The following is a 21076-nucleotide window of genomic DNA, read 5'->3' as shown; positions in this document are numbered from 1 at the left end:
AGGTGGTCAATATAGCTTCACAAAACCAAAACCCCATAAAACATAAGAAAAACAACCCTAGATTCTAAAAGGCAAACCAGAGGGAGGGATTTTTCTCTTTCACAGCTGATTAAGATAATTTGAGATGTCTGATGAAGGGTAGCCAGGGATTAAAGTGGTTACGTTGTGTGTCCTAGATTTATCGAGATGAAAAAAATGCAATACATTCTCAAGCCCCATTCCCCTGCAGTACCAAGAACCACTTTGCTGGGCATCACATAAAACAGTTGTTGTTTGCAGAAGGCACAGTCTTTTCTGTTGAATTGGTATAATTAACTGTCTGCACAAGGCCATGTACCACTGCATGGTTTTGTTGTGGCTCTTAGTCACGCACTTTGAAAATGTAGAGCCCCTCCTTTGAGGTGCACAGTGCCCCTGCCAAAATGCTGAGGACCTCAACTCAAATCAGTGGGAGTTGAGGATGATCTTGTTAATGTCAAGCAGAGTTAGGGTGCTCAGATTCTTGCAGATTGTAAGCTCTTTGAGGCAGGGGCTGTCTTTTTGTTCTGTATTTGTACAGTGCCTGGATTCCTACGTGCGACAGTAATACAAATAAATAATAATAATGGGAATTAAAATTTGGACCCAAAGCTGCCTGGTCTAGGGAGAGGAAATGTCCTGAGTGCCTATAACCTAATGCTCATGCTCCCAAGAAAACAAAGGTAGGAGAGGATAAATAATACGATGCTTTTTAGTTCTGTAAATAAAAAGAGAATAAGGAAGGATGAGGCTGGGCCATGTTGCAGTGTGGCTGGAAGCGAGATTAAAGATAAACTAGATGTGGCCCAAAAACTAAATGAATGCTTTGCCTCGGTTTTCAATGAGGTTTATCATATAGTATGAAGGTAGTATGGCTGATGATCTAGAAATGCAAATTACCACATCTCAGGTGGAAGAAAAACATAGCGCATAATGCACTCAAATGGGGGGGACTGGACAATTTCCATCCCAGAATACTGAAAGAACTGGCACATGAGATTGCTAGTCAGGTAGCAAAGAATTTTAATAAATCTATCTATTTAGAAGTAATACCATATGACTAGAGAATAGCTAACATTATACCTAGACTTAAGAAAGGGAAAAAATGATCCAGGTGTGACCGAAACCATCCCTGTATTCACACCCTACACACTACTGTAATAATCTTTGTACAAACTATACCTTGTGAGATATAATCTGTAAACTAATTACTCACTGGTCAATAATATCATACTCAAATGTCTGAAGCAATATTATATGTAAAGTTATGAATTCCCCGTCTGATGTTGTTAGCACACACCAGACAGCTCTGGCTAGGTAAAAGTTGTTAAACAGGTTTATTCTAAACAAAGGAATGTGTATTTACCTCAGTTTACATTTAGGTAGTAAGCAGCGTCCTCCAGATGGTAGGGGGAGGAGATGGCAGGAAACAGAACAATTGGCATTTCAGCAAACACAAGTGGGGGAAGAAAGAGCAGGGAGCCTCCTTCACCACCAGACTCCCCATGGCCTAAGGTCACAGTTTGAACGAACTTTACTGCAGGGGGGGAGGGGAAGAGGGGCAGGGAGGGGAGGAGAAGAATCCTTCAGAAGAACCAATGATTCAATGGACTATATAAAAAAGGGGCAGAGAACCCCTAGTTATCTCTTTGACCAAAGAAGACAAATGCACCAGCACCTTTGGGTCTTGGGGACAGATCCTGACCAAGGAGAGGGTCAGTCACCAACTTGCTGGAAGCCCGCGGGTGAGAAAGGCCATCCTGAACAAAGCTTGGAACCACAACTTGCTAGATTAAGTTTTAGACTTTTAGATGCATGGTTTTCCCTTTCATTTGCTGGTAACCATTTCTGACTTTATCTCTTATACTTGAATTCACTTAAAAGCTTATCTTCGTTTGTTAATAAACTTGTTTTTATTTTTAATCTAAACCAATCCAGCGCTGTGCTGTGTTTGGTAACTCCAGTTAAAGTAATCAACTGTTGAACATTGACTCCTTAAAGGGGCAGTGAACCTTAATATCTCTCTGATTGTTCCTGGACAGGGCTGGACATTTCAGAACACAGGTTTTGGGAAAATTTTGGGCTGAGAAGAGTGTGGAGTCACTACACCAGTTGTTAACCAAGGCTGGTGGAAATTTGTGGTGTTGCAGGAAGGCTCCGGGATCCAAAGCATTGGACCAGGGCTGTCTCGTACGTAGATAGAGGCCATGCTTGTTGCTGACAGTAGGCATCCCAGGCAAAGCCACAGTGGCAAGGCATTGTGAGACACTCAGGATTACAGAGTAAGAGGTGACACAGCCCCTCACGGGTCTGGATTGCACCCAGAATGTGCCAATTACAGACCTGTTAGTCTGACTTCATAGTATGCAAGGCTTTAGAACAAAGTGTGAAGAAAAGAATAATTAAATTCATGGAGGCAAATGATAAAGAGGATGTAATGCCACATGGGCTTACCAAAGGTAGATAGTGCCAGACTAACCTGATTTCCTTCTTTGAGAAAATAACAGATTTTTTAGATAAGGGAAACGCAATAGATCTAATATACCTGGACTTCAGTAAAGCATTTGACACAGTATCACATGGTAAATTATTAGTTAAAATAGGGAAGATGGGGATCAGTATAAAAACTGTAAGGTGAATAAGGCACTGGCTAAAGGGGAGAAGGCAGTGGGGTGTAATGAAAGATGAAGTATTGGACTGGATGGAGATTACTAGTCGAGTTCCTCAAGGATCAGTCTTGGGACCAGTCTTATTCAATAATTTTATTAATGACCTTGGCACAAAGAGTAGGAGTATGCTAATGACATTTGCTGAAGATATAAGGTTGGGAGGCATTGTCAATATAGAGGAGGATCAGAATATTATACAGGAAGATCTGGATGACCTTGAAATGGAATGTAATTCAACAGTACACAGTGCATGGTCATACATTTACGGACTAATAATAAGAATTTCTGCTACAAGCTGGGGACTTTTCAGTCAGAAGTGACAGAGGAGAGGGAGCTGGGTGTGTGGGTCAATCACAAGAGGACTATGAGCCACCAGTGAGATGCAGCTGGGCAAAAGCCAAATGCAATCCTTGGCTGTATCAGGCAAGGCGTTTCCAGTGAGATACAGAAGTATTAATGCCATTGTACAAGGCACTCATATGGAATACTCTGCACAATTCTGGTCACCCATGTTCAAGAAAGATGAATTTGAACTGGAACAGGTGCAGAGAAGAGCTACTATGATCAGGGGAATGGAGGGCCTGTTTTATGAGGGCAGACTGGAAGAGCTTGGCTTGTTTAGTCTAGTGAAAAGTAGATTGAGAGGGGATACGATTGCTCTCTCTAAATATACTAGGGAGGTAAATGTCAGGGAGGGTGAAGGACTATTTAAGCTAAAGCACAGTATTGGCACAAGAACAAATGGATATAAACTGGCCATGAACAAATTCAGGCTGCAAATTAGAAGACTGTTTCTAACCATCAGAGGGGGAGGTTCTGGAACAGCCTAGGTCTGGAACAGTAGTTGTAGGGGGGGCAAAGAACTTAATTAGTTTTTAAAAAGAGCCGGACAAAATTTATGAGTGAAATTGTACGATGCAGGGCTCAGCAGCTGTGGGACTCCCTTCTGATTTTCAGCCAGCCACCAGCAGGGATCAGGAAGGGATTTTCTTCACCTCTCAGTGTATTCAGATTTTTTAAAAATCTCCTTCCACTGCAGCGTCTGGGATGGCGACTGCTGGAGATGGTGCACGAGACAGGCAGTGCCAGGGCTCTGACATGGCATCCAACAGTCTCTCTTTCAGGTGCTTACTTTGCAGAAGCGGCTGCTTCCCTCTCCAGCTGAGCTGATACAGCAATGAAGTCGGGAGAGGTTTCCTAAATTGCTTGGCTGCTTAAACTGCAGTGATAGGAGCCTGGGGGATTTTGCTGCCTGTCTTGATCGATCACCTCTCCATTCTCTGTTTTGGAGGATGGGGGGAGGAGGGAATATAGGATCTCAAAGGTGGGGAAGCAGCCTCATAGGCTCTGAGCTGCAGACCTTTGCAACCGAAATACACACAGACGCTCCTCCTGAGAGGCACTGTGAGATAGCGAGCTGCTGTGGGTGCGGTGTGGATGCAGATACAGATAGAAGACAGAGTGCAGATCACGGGTCAGACACAAGGGGATTTAGATGCGGAGCCACATTTTTGTATCCGCGCGGGGCTCTATGTATGTGCTTCTCTCCTACTGACATCAGCATGCTCTGGTAACTTACTGCATCTCCTAAGCGATCTGTTTCCAGAAGGGTTCTAGGTAGTTCTAGGCAAACATTTTTTTAAAGCAAAGTTTATTTGACAAAAATGCAGTTTCAGTTGAGTTGAAACGATTTGCAAATTTGACACAAAGCTTCAGTCAGCCACAAAAAAGCCAGAGGAAGAGGTGCTACTTTCCCACCCCTTTAGCCCAACAGTTAGGGCACTCACCCCAGATGTAGGCGCTCAAGGTTCAAATCCCAGCTCTGGCAGAGACCTGAAATGGACTTCTTCTGAGTCACCAAAAATTTGGAAAATTTCAGTTTCGGTTCAACCTGAACTGAAATGTTTTGGTTTGGAACTGCCAAAAAAAATCAATTATTTGTCCAGCTCCTGTTACAGCTCCTTGTTGATCTGAGTTCCACATTAGCTCTGTAGAGGCTGTCCGACTACAAGCACAATGAAGGGTGCAGTTGAAAGGCAAAATGGGGGTGGGACGTGAAAGTGAAAAGCTGAACCAGCTCACACAACCTCAGGAAGAACCCACACACAAACAAATCATGCTGTTGTTACAAACAAAGGGACGATTGCAGTGACTTGGTTTTTTTGTGATAGGGCTTCAGGAAGCTGAAGCGTGTTTCTTTGTAACACTGACCCATGGAGGAGGCAGTTAGCGTCAGGAGCACACACACACATTTCTAGCAAAAGCAATTACCTTGAGCTGAAAGTTCAAGTGGAGACTCAAAGACAACCCTATAAGGATTCATTAGGTTTTTCAGATTCTGAAATAGCTGAAATGAGACAAGTTGTAGACGTTAGTAGCGGAATCGAAAGGGGCATGCCAGACGCTTCAAATTAAATAACTGACTGGCAGGACGCAGCGCAATGGGAGAGAACAGTAGGGCCTGCTTGGCAGGGGCACACGTGGCTCCCGGCCTGGGCGCTAGGCAACCCAGCAAGCTCAACAGGGCCCACGGGTCTTCTCCAAATGGCCAAGCATCCTGCTCAGGCAGGGGAGCCAGCAACCTGCTACTGGAGCCGTGCAGTGGCAGCAGCAGTGGCTGCTCAACGTGTGACATGCCCACAGCTGTGTTTGCTTCCACTTCCTTCTCTAGCCCCTGCGCCAGCCCCTGCTTCCAGCCTGACTCCTGCCCACTCCAGTCTTGTCCTGGTCTCCTTGCCCAGACCTTTGGCTTGGCTTCCCGACCCTGACTCTGGAGTCACTGTCCGACTGGTACGTGACTCCCGGATCTACGCTCGCTGCCATGCTGCGCTGCCTACCACAGCCACCAGGCAAAGCCCTGTCCCACCCACTTCACAGGCCAGCCCTGGCCTGGCAGCTTACAGCTGTGCTGGGCACGAGGAGCCAGCACACGCCACCACTGAAAGAATCCTGCCTATGGGGGGCAGCTGAATAAGGCTGCTGTGATTTTCAAAGGCACCTACGGGGTTAGGTGCCCAGCTCCCTTTGAAGTTCCCAGGCTACCCCAAACTGCCCTTTTGGTTGTCGGTAGGGAAAGCGCACTAAGCAGCAGCACTGCTGAAAAGGCTGTGGGGGTGAAGTGGATCACACACTGAACAGGAGCCAACCATGTGATGCAGTCGTGAACAGGGCTAATGTGTGTGGGTGTATTAGCCATCGGTGTAGTTTGGGGGCGGACAGGAGGACATTGGCGCCCAGACAGAGGCAAGGTGTGCAGGGACACACAGGGTCATGTGCCACGGCCCCCTACTATTGCTGCAAACGCCGAGCTGCCAGGGGAGAGAGGGGCTCTGTCGTTCCCACACTGTGCCTCTTCCCAGCCCGTTTTGGGCTCACTCAACCCATCTTCCCAAGGCCAGGCCCGGGCTGGAACAGCCGCTTCTGCTGGTGGCTTGCTGCCTCTGCAGTGGGACCCCACCTCCTGGCTTCTAGTGCCAGTCTACTGCCCTGCTGTGGGTGCTGGGCTCCCTGCATGGCCACCATCCTTTTTCCTGTACAACGGTGAGAGCCCGTGGAGGGAGGAAGGAGGGTGAGGTGTGGGGGAGTGAGTGGGGAAGGAAGGGGGATGGGATATGGCACAGTAAGAAGGGGACAGGGGAATGGGATGGAGGGGATGGAGTAGGGGGCAGTGGGAACGGGCAGTGTAGAAATGGGATAGGGAATAGCAGGAGATATGGGAAGGAGGAGAAGTGGGAGCCTGGCACGTGGCATCCCCTTGGCAGCAGCAGCAGGGGCTCCCCCATTAAGCCAGCCCCTCTCCTCTGCCAGCACTGGCAGCCCAGGTACCAGAGGGACTGGTACCAGAGGTACCCAGAGAGCCAGAGGAACTGACCAGCGTGTGCCTGTGCCCACATGCACTCATGCCCCACCCCCCAGCAGAGCAGTCAGACTACGCCTACGGTGTAACAGGCGTATCGTCTGTAAGCGACGGGAAGTAACTGTCCCACTCAGCGCTGGTGAGATCTCCACTGGAGACTGTGGCCAGTTCTGGGCATCTGCCCAACGAGGGAGGGTTACAAAAACTGGTCATCTTTAGTCTTGAGAAAAGAAGACGGGGGGGATTTGACAACAGGCTTCAACTATGTTAAGGGCTGTAACAAGGAGCAGAGTGGTTAACTGCTTTCCACATCCACTGAAGGTAGGAGAAGTAGTAACGGGCCTCATCTGCAGCAAAGGAGAGATCAGCAAAGTCAGTGACCAGGAAAAGCTTTCTAGGTCTAAGCGTAGTTATTCTCTGGAACAGGCGTCCCAGGGAGGTTGTGGAATCCCCATCACTGGAGGTTTGTAAGAAAAGGTGAGACAACCCCGTGTCTGGGCTGCTCTAGGTTTATTTGGTCCTGCCTCAGCACAGCGGGCTTTAGAAGAGAGTCTAGGGATATTTATTTTATTTTGTGGTTGATGCATTCCCAGTTATCTGGATGCTTGTGGGGGACGTGGGTGGGATATAGGCCTTAAACGCATCCTCCAGATATCAGCAACGCTGGCACATGCATTTTGGATGGCAGAGCAGCTCCATCACAAGGCTGTCTGCACTGACAGCAATAGTCCAACTCCCACTGACTTCACGGGCAGCAGGATCCGGCCCCTCCTTCTTTTGATGGTATGTAATATTTATCTTGACTTGCCCTACGTAAAGCATGATTCAAACACTGTCCAATCCAAGGCACACAAACACTTGGCAAGATGCCAAATGTTTTCATGTGTGGTAGACACAAAAACAGGCATCAGGTTTACAGAGCAAAGCACAGTGGGAAGTGCTCTGCAAACTGGCATTTGAGCAGCAGTGATCTTCATAACCTTGCTAGCACCTTGGAGTGGCAGATCATGTGTGTTCACACGGTCGCTGTAGCTGGATCCTCCGACCCCCATTCCTTTCACAGCAGTCTGATATGTAAGCACAGGCCCTTCTCTTCAGCAAAGGACATTCTTGGTCATCACAGAATAGTCTCTGCTTAACCCCATGTTTTCCCCAGCCCTTCCCGACAGGGCGCTAATCTGCTCACAGAACCAGGAGGCGCAGGGGGAATGTTCTCCCAATTTGATTCTATACACTGGCTGATTCTACTTAGTGATGTGCAGAGTTACTCTGAACAAAGCTAGAAACACCCTATGCTTGGCTTGCTGCCTTCGTGGGACCTTCTCCACAGAGTTCTCCATCAGTGCCAGTCATCGACGCCAGGGAGAGGGTGAACAGCAAAGCCACTGACCAAAGGAGACCGTAGCACTACTGAATGCACAGCCCAGTGACTGAGCTCAATGGAAGTTGCACCAGGGCTGCCCTGGTTTCCTGGCATCCTGCAATCCATGAAACTGGCCTAGAACCTCCTCATGCCAAGGTGCAAGAAGCAGCAGGTTTAAGCTCGAACCTTACACATCGGAGGGCACTGAGAGCCCCTGGAGGGAGTCAGGGGATGGCAGGCAGCACAGAAGGGACCCACCAGTTCCTAACACCATCTAATGTCCTTGAGAACTTCAGCTCTCCAACCACAGAAAGAAACGGCTCAGGCCGCATCTCAGAGCAGCGGAAACCCAAAGGCTGCAAGGAAGAATTATGTCCCCATTCTTCGGTTTCCTGAAAGGCCCCAACATGGCAAACTGAGCAGTCCCTTCTTGCCTCCCTACCACCCCTCGTACACCTCCCTGCCTATCTAGTGTACAGCTCTCAGGGGGGCTGATCCTTTCAAAGCAGCAGCCCAGCCAAGCTGCTCTCTCCATGGGGTGGGATGTGCAGCACGTGGCTGCGGAGAGAAGGGGGGCTGGGAAAAGAGCAACATGCCCTCAGTATGAGAGGAGAAAGTCCGTTTGCCAAATCTCCCAACTCTGTGCCACTGCGGATGACCTGCCAAGAGAGAGCTTCTGGCCATGCCCCAGGGACACCTTACCTTCTCCCCATTGGGGTTTCCCAGAACGTAGCAGCCCATGATGTGAATGATATTTGGCTCGGGGTTGACTTTGCTCATCAATCGGCTCAGCCGCTTCCAGAAGCTAGAAGTAATAGGAGGAAACAAAATGATCATTTACAATCCACCCCCTCGGCAGAGGCAGACGCCCAGGCATTGGACACATGCTGTCCAGGGGGACCAAAGTAGGACCACCCTGGAGGAAACACAAGCCTCTCTCCCTCAGATCATTTGCAAGTTTTCCCATGGAAATCCCCCATGCCTCTGTTCCATGCCTGTAAGGTGGGTTTAACCTGCCTGCAGCACAGGGCACCTGCACACACACGTGGTGGGTTGCTGATGCTCTGCCGAGATGGCGCAGTGTCGAGCTCTCATAGCACAGCTTGGCCAGTTGATCATTGTGACTAATACTTGGCATTTCCCCCTGCAGAATAATTATTTGACCGCCCACTCACAAGCTTTGCCTCTGCCAAGCAGGGCAGCGCAGTTGGACCCCTCTCCCCTCAATACTTTTACATTTTACTTCGTAGTTGCCAGGGATTTTACATTCCCTCTTCTTTCATCTTTCTCCTTTTGTTTTTCTCTTTGCTCCCTTTCCACCATTCCTGCCAATAGTGCTGCATGATATTACCAAGGTTAACACTTTAAAAGATCAGGGCAGCATTGGTTCATGCTGAGGGCAGAAAGTACCAGAAAGCACGCGTAGTGGGTAAAGGCCCAGACAGACGTCCCTGTGGGCAAAGTGACAGACTAGAGGAGCTCAAGCTAGTCTGTGTAACAAAGAGGAAGTTGAGGGGTGACTTGAGCGGTATATAGCTAGCTTCATGGGGAATAAATATTTGATAATGAGCTCTTCGGTCTCGCAGACGAAGGTATAACAAGATCCAATGGCTGCAAGCCAAAGCTCGACACATTCAGACTGGAACGGAGGTGCACATTTTAACAGGGAGGGGAAATAACCACTGGAACCATGTACCGAGGTCGTGGTAGATTCTCCATCACTGGCAACTTTTAAAACAACACTGGATGTTTTTCTAAAAGCTCTGCTCTAGTTCAAACAGGAATTAATGCAGGGAAGTTCTCCGGCCTGTATGACACAGGAGTTCAGACCAGATCATTGTAAGGGTCTCTTCTGGCTTGGAATCAATGAATAAAATTTCAGCCCGCCCTCCCGCCTTCACCTACATTCATTAGACCAGAGAAACTTCACAGAGGGCTGGGAAATAATAAAGCGACTCACAGGATCATATCTTCCTCCTTCTCCACTTTGGCAAAGGTGGCAACTTTATTCTTCAGCAAATATAAGTGGCCAGGACCCCCCTGCAGGGAGAAGAGAGAGAGAGACGGTAGCAAACCACCTTGCCCTGGCCTCACAGAAATGGACTGGCCTTTCCCAGCTGTAGTGGCTGAGCTTCTGCGAGACTGTTCTCTGAGAAGCAGACACAGACTCTCCACTCTGGGAGTGACACTAAAAGTCACAAAGCAGGTTGACTTTGCTTTAGATGGATGGACAAACAGCCCTGGTCTCCACGTCTGGCCTTAAGTGGGATCTTCTCCACAGAGATGCTGGTTAACAGCTTGGCAAATACAACGGTTAGGGCCAGCTCGCAGACCTGCAGCGTTCTGACCAGGCGGTGCCGAGGGATTCCCAGGGCAGCTGTAGCCATGTAAGAAATAATATTTAGCAGATAATGGCTCTGCTAATGGCGGAGCTCCTCACTCCGTTTTCACACTGTCCTTATTCAGGACAAACTCCCAGGGATTTCAATGGACATTTTCTTGAGTAACAACGGAGTGAAAATTCAGCAAAGGCCTCAGGATTTGGCCCAGTGTGCACATCCCCCCCGCCCCCCGCCAGGAGCACATCCCCCCCCCCCCCCAGGAGCACATCCCCCCCCGCCCCCCGCCAGGAGCACATCCCCCCCCCACCCCCCGCCAGGAGCACATCCCCCCCTCCCGCCAGGAGCACTGGAGGCAGTCTGCCTCAGCGAGGCACTCCTAGCCCTCTCCCCTTAGATGGCCAGTCAGCTGGGGATGGGCCCTGGCTCAGCCTACACGACACTCTTCCCCTCTGGGGCACCCGACATCCCTGGCAGAGCAATCAGGGAGCAGTCCTTGTGCTACAACTCTGCTCGGCTCCTACACAGCCACCGGCCGGGGGGAAGGCTCCTTATGGCCACTCCTCCCCCCCTGTGCACCTGCAGCAAGGCTAAGCAGAACCCAGCCCTGACCTTGCTGTCAACGTATTCCTGTTTTCAGCTGCTGTCGCGTGTGAGAACCACGCCCGGGCTCTGGGAACCCGGCTGCTCTATTAGGAGCTGCAGAATCATTTTCAGCTTTCAGGCTGCCCACGAACGGTTTGCTTAGACTATTCACTCTTTGCGATGCACCTGGAGCCATTAGTTGCCTAGGTCACAGAGTGGTTGTCTCTTCTCCCTGACTGGATGACTCCAATGGTTTAGACAGAATACTGAACGGCAGCCGAGGCGGTCCCCAGTGTGAATTTTCAGCCAAAGAGCCACTCAGACTTACATTCCTGAAACTTTTCGTACACGAAAACATTTTCCCCAGTAGCCACCCCTCTACCTCTGAATAATAAACAGGATGCCCCCACAGACCACAGCAAATTGAACTCTGCACTTTACTTATGCACCTATTTATAATCAGGTTAGGGGTTTTTCCTTAACTAGCCAGCTCTGCCCTTGAAAGACTCAATAACATTTCTGGGATTAAAACCTTGATGGTGTAAATATGAAGACTGGGGAATAATAAGGGAGACCAAGGAATTCACCTCACTTGGAAACTTTATCTGAGCATTCAGGGATACTTGCTATCAAGAAGGATGTTGATACATTGGTAAGAGTTCAAAGAGCCATAAGAATGATTAGAGGATTAAAAAACCTGCCTTGCAGTGATAGACTGAAGGAGCTCAGTCTATTTAGCTAAACAAAGAGAAGGTCAAGGGGTGACTTGATCACAGTCTGTAAGTATCTCAAAGGGGAATAAATATTTAATAGTGGACTCTTCAATCTAGCAGACAAAGGTATAACATGATCCAATGGCTGGAAGTTGAAGGTAGACAAATTCAGACTGGAAATAAGGAGTAATTTTTGAATGGAGAGAGTAATAAACTAGTGGAACAGTTTACCAAGGATTGAGGTGGATTCTCCATCACTGACGATTTTTAAATCGAGATTGGATGTTTTTCTAAAAGCTCCACTCCAGGAATGATTCTGGGGAGGTTCTCTGGCCTGTGTTATACAGGAAGTCAGACTAGATGATCACAATGGTCCCTTCTGGTCTTGGAATCTATGAATCTATCTAGTAAGCTGTGATGATGTCTGGGTTAGGGGTGACCATTTATAATATTATTGTCATCAGTATTGCAAAATTCCAATAATTCATATGAGATATGCCATGTCAGGTTCCACTGGAAAGGTTATAACTGGCTAAGTATGATAATATTTATGTGTATGTGTCATATCTGTATTGTAAGTTATGGATAAGTGGGATAAATCTGTATCCAAAAACTTGTGCTGTGCTATTGAGCTATACCCCCCGCTCCCAAGCAGATTAGTGTTAGCACTGACGATTCATTGAGGGCCATCACTTTTACAATAAGCCCAGCGAGAGAAGCTAGCACAGCACCTATGAGACATCAGGACATGTAGGGACATGACTGTGGTCAGGGGGCCTGCAAGTGCTTTTCCTTGCCCATGTGCAGTGACCTTGTGCTTCAAACAAGCCACATGGCAGACTATAAAATGCAGCTGCCCCATCTCCCTCTGGTCATCATTCCTGCTTCCTACCTCTGGATCAACTCATCTACAACTGAAGCTGTGAAACAAAGGATTGAGACCCATCCAAGTACTGGACGTACAGCAGAGGAACTGTGCAAACCTGCAAACGTCACAATTCTGCTGAGAATCTGATATGTATGGACTTTGAATAATTTTTATGTAACTGATTGCTTTGACCATTTAACATCTCTCTTCTCATTTGTTTCTTTCCTTTATAATAAACCTTTAGTTTTAGCCACTAAAGGATTAGCAGGCAGCGTGGTATTTTGTGTAAGATCCAAACTCATATTGATCTGGCAATGTGGCCGACCCTTTGGGAATCAGGAGAACATCTTGGGGAATGGAGTTTTAATAACTTATCTCTTTACTGGATCCAGTTGCTGATTGGGAGCCAGAGACTGAAATGCAATAAAGAGGACTGTGTATTTCTTGTTGTAGCTTCTGGATAACCAGTGTGGGAGATCAAGAGCACTGTTTGTGATGGGTTGGTGAATATAAATGCAGTGTTAACCACCAATGCTGGGAGAATCTGCTCTCCTTTTGCAGCCTGCCCGCCCTTGGCATTTTCAGGTAGCTACTATAGGCACAGATGGGTCACGTAAGCAAGTGCAGCCCACAGAAAAAGGATAATCACTAAATCACTGACTAGCATTGCTGCTTTAAGGATCATTGATCATGCGGGGTAGGGAAATGATGGGCAAACAGAGGCAGGAGGTATGAAAATCATCATTACACTAATTACAGAAGATGTGAGGATTGGACATTTATATGGATAGTGATAAAATCCACAGTTAGATCAGCAAGAATTAATAACACAAATCTCAAAAGTTTGGCTGGACTGCAACATTCCTGTTCCATGCACTGGAGCATGAGGACATGAGGAGACTCAGGAGAAATCTCTCTCTGGGCAGGTCACTCCATAACTGCTCATGTCAAGGTTTGATGCTGGCTACTGTCAGAGACTGGACCTCTGGCCTTATCCAGTATAAAAATTCCTATGTTCTTGTATTAAAGCATATTGCAGGATGCTTTATGAAAGTAACAAATAACTATCAAGCTCCAAACCCTTGCTTCTTCGACTATGAATTTCCCTCTGAAATCAGATTGCATGGATTTTGTAGAAAGCTGCTAAACCCTGGGCTTTGCTGCATTAAGCCAAATTTTCTTTGCTGTCGTCACAGCAAGCCAAGAGTGCTCACAGGTTGACGAATGAAAAATGGGATCTGAACAGATGTGATTGCTTTAATAAAAGCCTGCTGCAGGCTGGCTTTGGAATATTGTTTTCTGGAGTTAATTTGTCCCTGGAGAAAAGACTGGCTTTTAACAAAGTGCCAACGGCCTCAAAGCCTTTCACGTACCTGACAGAAAATCAGCATCTTCCAAATCTTGCAGCCTTTTCGATAAATGTTCAGCTTCTTCTCTATTTCCTCTGCAGAAACCGGTGAAGGGAAGATGAGTGAGCCACACAGGTGAAACACTGGCTCTTCACAGAGAAGATTTTCACTAGCTCTCATTTAGGTTTATTCTCTAAGGCATCATGAGCCTGGCTTTCAGAGGGGCTGAGCACCCACAGGTCCCACTGATTCCAAAACAGGCCCCGGGCTTTAGAACTTTGGGGGTCAGAAATCCAGAGCATTTTCCAAAGGAGGCTGGATATGACATAACACTGGATTACAATGAAATCTCCCATGCACTCAGCCTCTGTGGAGCGACCAGTTACTGCTCAGATGAAACTTTGAGGGGGGGAGAAGACAAAGAAAATAACACTCACATACCTAGAATATCTTCAAAGGCGGCATGTTCATGATCCTGGAACCGAACAGAGAGGGTGTTTCAAACCTAGGTGCTGCTGGATCATTTTTAATTACTTATCATTTAAAGAGATCTCCTCATGCAACATAGAACAACGTTACATCAGGTAAGCACATAAGCTGGGGTGGTCTCAGTCAACAGGTCATCAGTGCCCTGGTGTTAAGACCCAGGTGTGATGATAAACATAAACTTTGTAAATTACAGGAAGTAAGTGGACTTGAAAAAATAAATATTGCCCATTGTTTGTGTGTTGAATAGGGAAATATGTTGGGTGATCCCAGGACTGAGGTCTGCTGCAGAGACACATGAAGTCCTGAGTTGTCTGGGAATGGGCCAAATGTAGCAAAGAACTTTATAGCCTTCCAACACACAAAGCCTAGTCCCAACCCACAACCTCCCCCCATCAACTCCTGGTGCCACACGGCTCTGACGATGCTCCTCAGGCCCAGCTCACAGCCCCCCGTTATTCCAGTCCTAGGCCCCTATTCACATACTTCTGATGATGTCCCATCCTGTCCTGCAACTGCCCCCACCATCCCAGCCCTGGGCTCCCCACAGAGCTCTGCCAATCAACCTGAACCCTGACCTACTATATCTGCTGCCAAAATACCGGGCCTCTCTTGAGCAGGTATTTGCCAGCTCTGCCCAATTGTGTGGTGGTTCCTCTGAGGTACGCTGATGCCAGCAAGAGACTACAATACCATCACTAAACTCATGTTCACTTGTGAGCTAGCCCCGAATGTGCAGAGAGATACTACTCACATAGAGAATCGGGATGATGGAGGGGTCGTCCCGGCGGATAATTGTCGGGATGTACTCAGCTTTGGGGACCTTGGAAGAAATGAGCTAGGAAGGGAAATGAGAAATAGAAATGGGTCATGAGCGGAGACACAAAGGGGCTGTGGGCAGGCACTTTACTCTGGGGTGGTGGTGTTTGCATCCTTGCGACATACAAAGTCTCCATAATGCCCCTGGATACAAAGATTTCTTCTTTCAGATCAGAAACAAGCTGTTCAAAGAGACCATTTCTATTCTCTCTGTCAATTGCAGAAAACAAATAGCAGGGACCACAGGCCCAACTAGCCACCCCCTTTATCGAAAACAGTGGTGTGGCCCGAGGAGCCCAGTCACGTTATGCAGTACAGCTGGGATCGCAGCAAGAGCCTTTGCTTAAAGGCCAGCTCCTGTCCTGCATCGACTAGACTCTCAAGTCAAAATTCATAACTGGTCTCTGGGGAAAGTTGGGCATTCCTTCCCCTGCTGGTAACCAAAGCGAGACACGGCTCAGTAGGAACATCCTGGGCACTCTTCTGCCTGGCCCCCTTGTAGCACTGGGCTCCTTGCCTGCTCACTTCATCTGCCATCCTCAGAAATCCTCTCCACTCCCAGCCTTTTCTTTTGCATCCAGGCTGTATCAAGGGAACCAAGTACATTACAATTCAGCAAGCCAGCCATCATCAGCACGGAGAGAGGCTAGTCAGCTGCACCAGGGAGAAGTTTGCTAAGCGAGTGTCTGCAGCGTCATCCCAGTGACAAAGCGCAATTGCAGAAGTCAAAGCAAAGTGGGAGAATGTGACTGATGTACAATGGGTCTCTTGTGGCAACAACTGGGCATGAATTCTAAGGACAAGATACCAGCCTCTGCTTGTTGCTGCCAGTGCATCTGTAATTGGATATATTCTTCTGGCTGCATTGCATTCCTGGCAGGAGTCACACCATTGGGGCTCCACTAACACAACTCACGTCCCTCCTGACGTAGACCAGGACAGTCAGAGCAGGATCAGGCCCCATATTTCTACTTCCTGTTAGCCCTATGGGGGGGCAGTCTTACCCTGACGTCCCCTCCCCTTGTGCGAGGAAAAAAATCTGCTGGGGGGGAGGGAGGAATGCCAGGGAAAGATACAATGGAGGAGTGTGAGGAAAGAGAACCTCACTTAGTTTCACTATCCTCTATATTAGCAACCTAATGACATGCCTAAGCAGTGGCCCATTCAGGTGAAACACTGGCGCTGCCCTAATGGTCCTGGCTGCCCAGCTAGCCACCTGAGCAGGGGTTTTGTTCACTCCATGGTCGCTTGCCTGAGTAAGAGCTAAGCAGGACCTCAGGATTTGACTCTACATAAAGGACATCACTAAAAAAGATCAGAGAGAATAGGAAGAAAGAGGAGGGAAGGTCGGAAGGCCTAGCCTATAGGAACGGGTTAAAGTGCAAAACGGCAGAGTAGAGCTGCAGTTTACAAGTCAAAGGCGGAGGGAGGGTGTTTCTAACTGCCAGACCTGCACACTCCCCCTAGGATCTGAGAATCAAGCTGGGTCATTTCCTTTGCATGCATCATCACCAATGGTGTCCTTCCTCACCCCAGCATAGCCCCGAGAGAGATCTGAAGAGTTGCAGAGGCAGAAGTGGAGGTTCTGCCCTTCTCCCATGAATGCCCTAAGCAGCAGCTGTGAAAAGATGAACAAGGTGCACGGGAAAGGAAAGTGGGGGTTGGGGACAACTCTCACCATTATTTTTGGTGGGATAAAGTTATCTCCATCGCATGCCATGGCTTCAAGCTCCTTCTCTGCTTCCCAGTTCAAGTCAAAGTCATCATCCAGAGCACAGCAGTAGTCCTGAAGATCATGGCCTGCCAAACAGTGTGACAGAAGCATTACAATGGGCCCCAGGTCACAGGGCTCCTTGCATTCTCCATCCCTACCCTCTCTGCAGGGCGACTAACACGGTCTCACACCACCAGATTTACAACCTTCCATCTCAAAGTGAGTCTAGAGGGTGACCAGAGTCACCCAGGGATCATTTCGAAGGGTTCAGTGCTTCACACCTAACCTCTGGGTGTCCCTGCTGTTCAACCAGACGAGGCATACCTATGCTGCAATTGGGGGCTGATGGCAGCACATGTAGACACATCCAAGGTGGCCTGAAGCCAGCTAGCAGACTCAACAGAGTAGTGGAGCTGCAAAAGTGTGGGCTTCAGCGCAGGTTGTACAAGCTCATCCAGGACCCTGGGGAATGACTCAGGCACTAGCCCATGCTGACGTCTCTGCTGCTGCAACTTCGCTGCTCTAGGTTCCCGAGCACGCTCAACTAAAGCCAGCGTGGGTCTGCTGTGCATGCTGTAATCCCACACCTCGCCTGCAGTGTAGACAGACTCTACGAAGAGCCAATAGTACGCATGGCTCCCTTATTTCCAGGACAGTCTGATGGCAGCGCTACCTAGGGTTCTGCAGTGTTGGCTGCACTCGGTCACTCCTGCGCCCCTCAGTCAGCGTGAGATACAGCTCCCACAAGCGACCCATCCTGAGTTGAAAGTCCCGCGGTTCAAGAAATGGTGGCGTTTGAACGGGTGTCGTAGGCAGGTTGTGGGAATGCGGCACCCCAGGAGTCAGAGTTTCTTGGCAGGTCGAAGAAACCCATCGGGCTCATAGGACCTGCCAAACTGCAATGGTGCAGCCCTCGAAAACCCCTCAGCAGCTGTGCCCAGAGAAACCCAGCGCTGCTAGTAGAACTGTCCTTCCATGGGGGGAAGCGGGCTGTGTGGGGCTGTGCAGCACAGCAGTGCCAGGCCTGGATTTGCTCACTGTCTGATGCTCCTTGGGGGAAACGTGCTTCGAAATACAAATAAAAGAAGAGCGCACCAACAGCTAAAAATGGTTCCTGAAGCCAGCCACTCAGGCCAGAGAACTAACTAGGCCAAGCCCCCCCTGCATGCCCTGCGGGAAGCCAGAGATTCAGGGACAGATACAGAGGAGAACACACCATTCATCTTGGAGATGCCTGGGGGAAAGGGCAGAATTCAGCCTGCCTGAGAACAATCAGATCATCTTTTGAACCTGGCCCTTCTAGGGCTTTCCCCACTCACCCATGAACCCCTCTGCATTTGGAGAGAGTTGGTGTCTTGTTTATTTGCAAGGCACAACCATTTAGTTTAATGACTTGGCAATATAATCCACCCCTAGAACAGGGAGACCCAGGCCTACACAACCATGAGAATAACCCCCCACCCTGGAGTACAGCAGTGTATCTAGAGAACCCAGATAAATAAATAAGACTAGGGGCTTTCTGTGGCTGTAAGACTCAACAGATCCTCGGCTACTTCTAACATGCTGAGACAAAGCAACAGCCCCCATTATGAAGGCAGAGAGAGGGCTACTGGGCATCCCAGGGGAAGTCTACACACAAGCATCCGATCCCCTATGCAGGGCATTTATGCAGTGTGGGTGGGAGTTACCCATGTGAATCCTCTGCAGGGCCATGGGAGATCAGGCCCCTCCCATATACCATCTCTCTTGTAATACTTTAAATCCAGACTCTGCCACCTGCATAGCTGTTAACCAAAGACACATCTCCAGGGTCATCTCTCCTGTGCTCTGAGCTCCTGCCAGCCTGGGGAAGGTAGGCACTAGCTGCTGGGCCCTGGCATGAGACTGCCCCAGGATGTGCCCCAGCCTGCCCCATTGCAATGGATGTAGAGTGCTGACACAGAACATGTGGTGAACATAGCAGTGCAGTGCGGTGGCTAGCCCTTACAGAGCAGGGGAAGGGAAGAGGTGACAAGTCCATGGGCCCCACTTTGCTGGGCATTCCTTCTGCAACTAAAGAGTATTGGTACGTAGGACTACATGTGTGCACGTGGAGTGTTAACTACTTCGCTCTAACGAAAGGAAGCGATCACTGGGGGACAGCTCACTAACATGACATTCCAGACAACGCCACGATTGGCAGCTTTGGCCACGGGAGTAAACTCAAGGGTCTCACAACTCACTTTCTCGAGAGTCATGGAAGGAATCAGCTTTGATGGGAGTTGGGTCACTCCAGGACCTGCTGAAGCTTCTCTCTCGCCGCTCACCAAATGCTAGGGAAAAACCAAACTGGGACATTAACAGACTCCACAGCCACCAGCCGAGCAAAACACCGAGCAGGTTCCATCAAAGCTAAAGACCACGACCACCCTTGCATATTTGTTCTTCCATGAGACAAACTTGAGTCTGTGCCACATGACAAGCAAGAGCCCAGCCTATGGAGAATGGCCTGCAGAAGTACCAGTTTCTGCACACAAGTGTGTGCTAGTGGGTGTGAAGGGAGAGAGAGGAATTTGGTAATCTGCCCCTAAACGTTATAGCTCAAACTTGAATTTAATAAGTAAAGTTCCAACATCTCAGTGCAAATATGAGACGCTCCTTGTTATTTGTTGCGGTGTTTCCCAAGACGTGGGGGGCACACCTTTGAGGGAGATGCAAAGGACTAGCAGGGAGGCGGAGGGACACACAGAAGCCTTTCAATTGTCCTGCAGCCTCAGCTTTCTTGTTTTTAAAAACGTCTCTAGCTGTCCTGGCTGTGAAGAAAACCTTGAAAACGTGACCTGAGTGTTACCCATGCAATGTCGTCTGCCTGAGTCTGCTGACAGCCTGAAACAAGAGCTCCGAGAGGAAATGTTCCCCATCCATTTCAAAGGGTGCTAACTCGGACGCCAGTGACGACACTTCAGATGTCGACCTGGTCACTATTACACTGCTCATCAAAGGAAGCGCTTCGACTGCTGTCGTGGGCCTGAGCGCAGCTTGACCTGACACACCCAAACCCGCATTAATCTAGCTAGCTCGGGGACCAAAGCAGCCAAGCTGCGTCGGCGCAGGCTAGCCCCCAGGTAATCCCCAGGGTCCTAGGCAGTCTCATCCCGCCCACACTGAACCGCCTGCTGCTGGAGCGTCACTCCTCGGGCAGGCAAGCTAGCTGGATTAAAGCGAGCTCAGTACATCGGCTCCAGCTGCAATCACACGCCAGGACTGCAGTGTAGTTGTGCCCACAGTGTGTACAAGAGAGGAAGAGTCGTACTGGGAAGAAAGGGGGCGGCTCATTCTCAGCAGGCTTTGAACAGCACATGACAGCCCGGAGAGGGAGCAGAGCGGGTACCACTTCCCTGAAGGGGAGCTCGGCTACCAAAATCTAGCAAACCCCGCACTCCTGTGTGCTGCAGAGAGAGTGCCCTGCACAGCCAATCCCCACCCGAGAGCCATGGCCCCCCAGACAAGCCCCAGGAGCCAATTGGACCAAGCCAGGCAGGGGTGTCACACACATGCTGGGGGGCGGGGGAGAGTTGCCCTTGCTGATAGGGTTTGGGGGCCGGGAATAAAAGGTTCACTGGCAGTATGATTGCAAAGGGCACCAAAGCTCACTAGCCCCCAAGACCAACCACACGTCATGACAGGCCCCTCTTTTGCCTATCCGTTGCCCCCATCTTCTCCCTCCCACACATGGCCCACTTGGTCATTCTCCTCACATCTTTTTTCCTTCTCCACCCCTCCCTGTCTGACACCTCCCCACGAGGAGCCCCCCTCTGGGCCCTGTTCTTGGAGGCAGAGAAAGGAGCAGCCGATTCCCGGATCTGGGCTCAGTCTGAGGGATCGTGGTGCCTCCCCCACCACGGCGTGCACAAATGGCCACTGCTAGGAAACAGGAGGGTGAAAGAAGGGGCCGGGGGTCTGAGTTGCCCAACTTCTGAGCTGCAGATCAGATGGCCTTGGAAATTGCAGAGGGAACTGCTGGCTGCAGGAAAGGGCCTGGCCCTTCTGTTTGTCAGCCCTGGCTGACAGCTGGCTGGTCACCGAGCCCCTCACCTGCCAGCCCCCTGGATAGAACTCTCTTTATTTCAGCTCAGACTGTTGCACTCCCCAGAGGCTGGAGCCCCCAGTCAAACTAGAGCAGCAAAGTCGGGTTTTCCCTTAGCTAAAACACATGCAGGCGGGAAGCGAGGGGAGCAGGCGGGAAGCGAGGGGAGCAGGCGGGAAGCGAGGGGAGCAGGCGGGAAGCGAGGGGAGTGAGAGGGGAAAGGAACAGCTC

General features: G+C 49.4%; 1 protein-coding gene across 5 annotated transcripts in view; it reads right to left on the bottom strand.

Moving 5' to 3' along the window:
• NSMF (NMDA receptor synaptonuclear signaling and neuronal migration factor) overlaps positions 1-21076 on the bottom strand; it is a 73703-nt gene that overhangs the window by 9188 nt on the left and 43439 nt on the right. For 2 of the 5 annotated variants that reach the window (XM_067561567.1, XM_067561563.1), the window contains 8 exons: positions 19002-19091; positions 16744-16865; positions 15001-15084; positions 14202-14235; positions 13785-13855; positions 9867-9946; positions 8609-8711; positions 4959-5034 (listed from right to left, as the gene is read on the bottom strand). In XM_067561567.1, the coding sequence (XP_067417668.1) occupies positions 4959-5034; positions 8609-8711; positions 9867-9946; positions 13785-13855; positions 14202-14235; positions 15001-15084; positions 16744-16865; positions 19002-19091 (660 nt within the window). Of the gene's footprint in view, positions 1-4958; positions 5035-6706; positions 6891-8608; positions 8712-9866; positions 9947-13784; positions 13856-14201; positions 14236-15000; positions 15085-16743; positions 16866-19001; positions 19092-21076 lie in introns of those variants that run through there. The other 3 variants (XM_067561568.1, XM_067561566.1, XM_067561564.1) reach the window with 2 other exon arrangements.

The sequence above is a fragment of the Emydura macquarii genome, unplaced genomic scaffold (assembly GCF_026122565.2).
Source record: "Emydura macquarii macquarii isolate MOO-44397 ecotype Brisbane River unplaced genomic scaffold, CSIRO-AGI_Emac_v2 contig_2417, whole genome shotgun sequence".
Classification (NCBI taxonomy): domain Eukaryota; kingdom Metazoa; phylum Chordata; order Testudines; family Chelidae; genus Emydura; species Emydura macquarii.
This window is presented reverse-complemented; position numbering and strand designations above follow the sequence as displayed.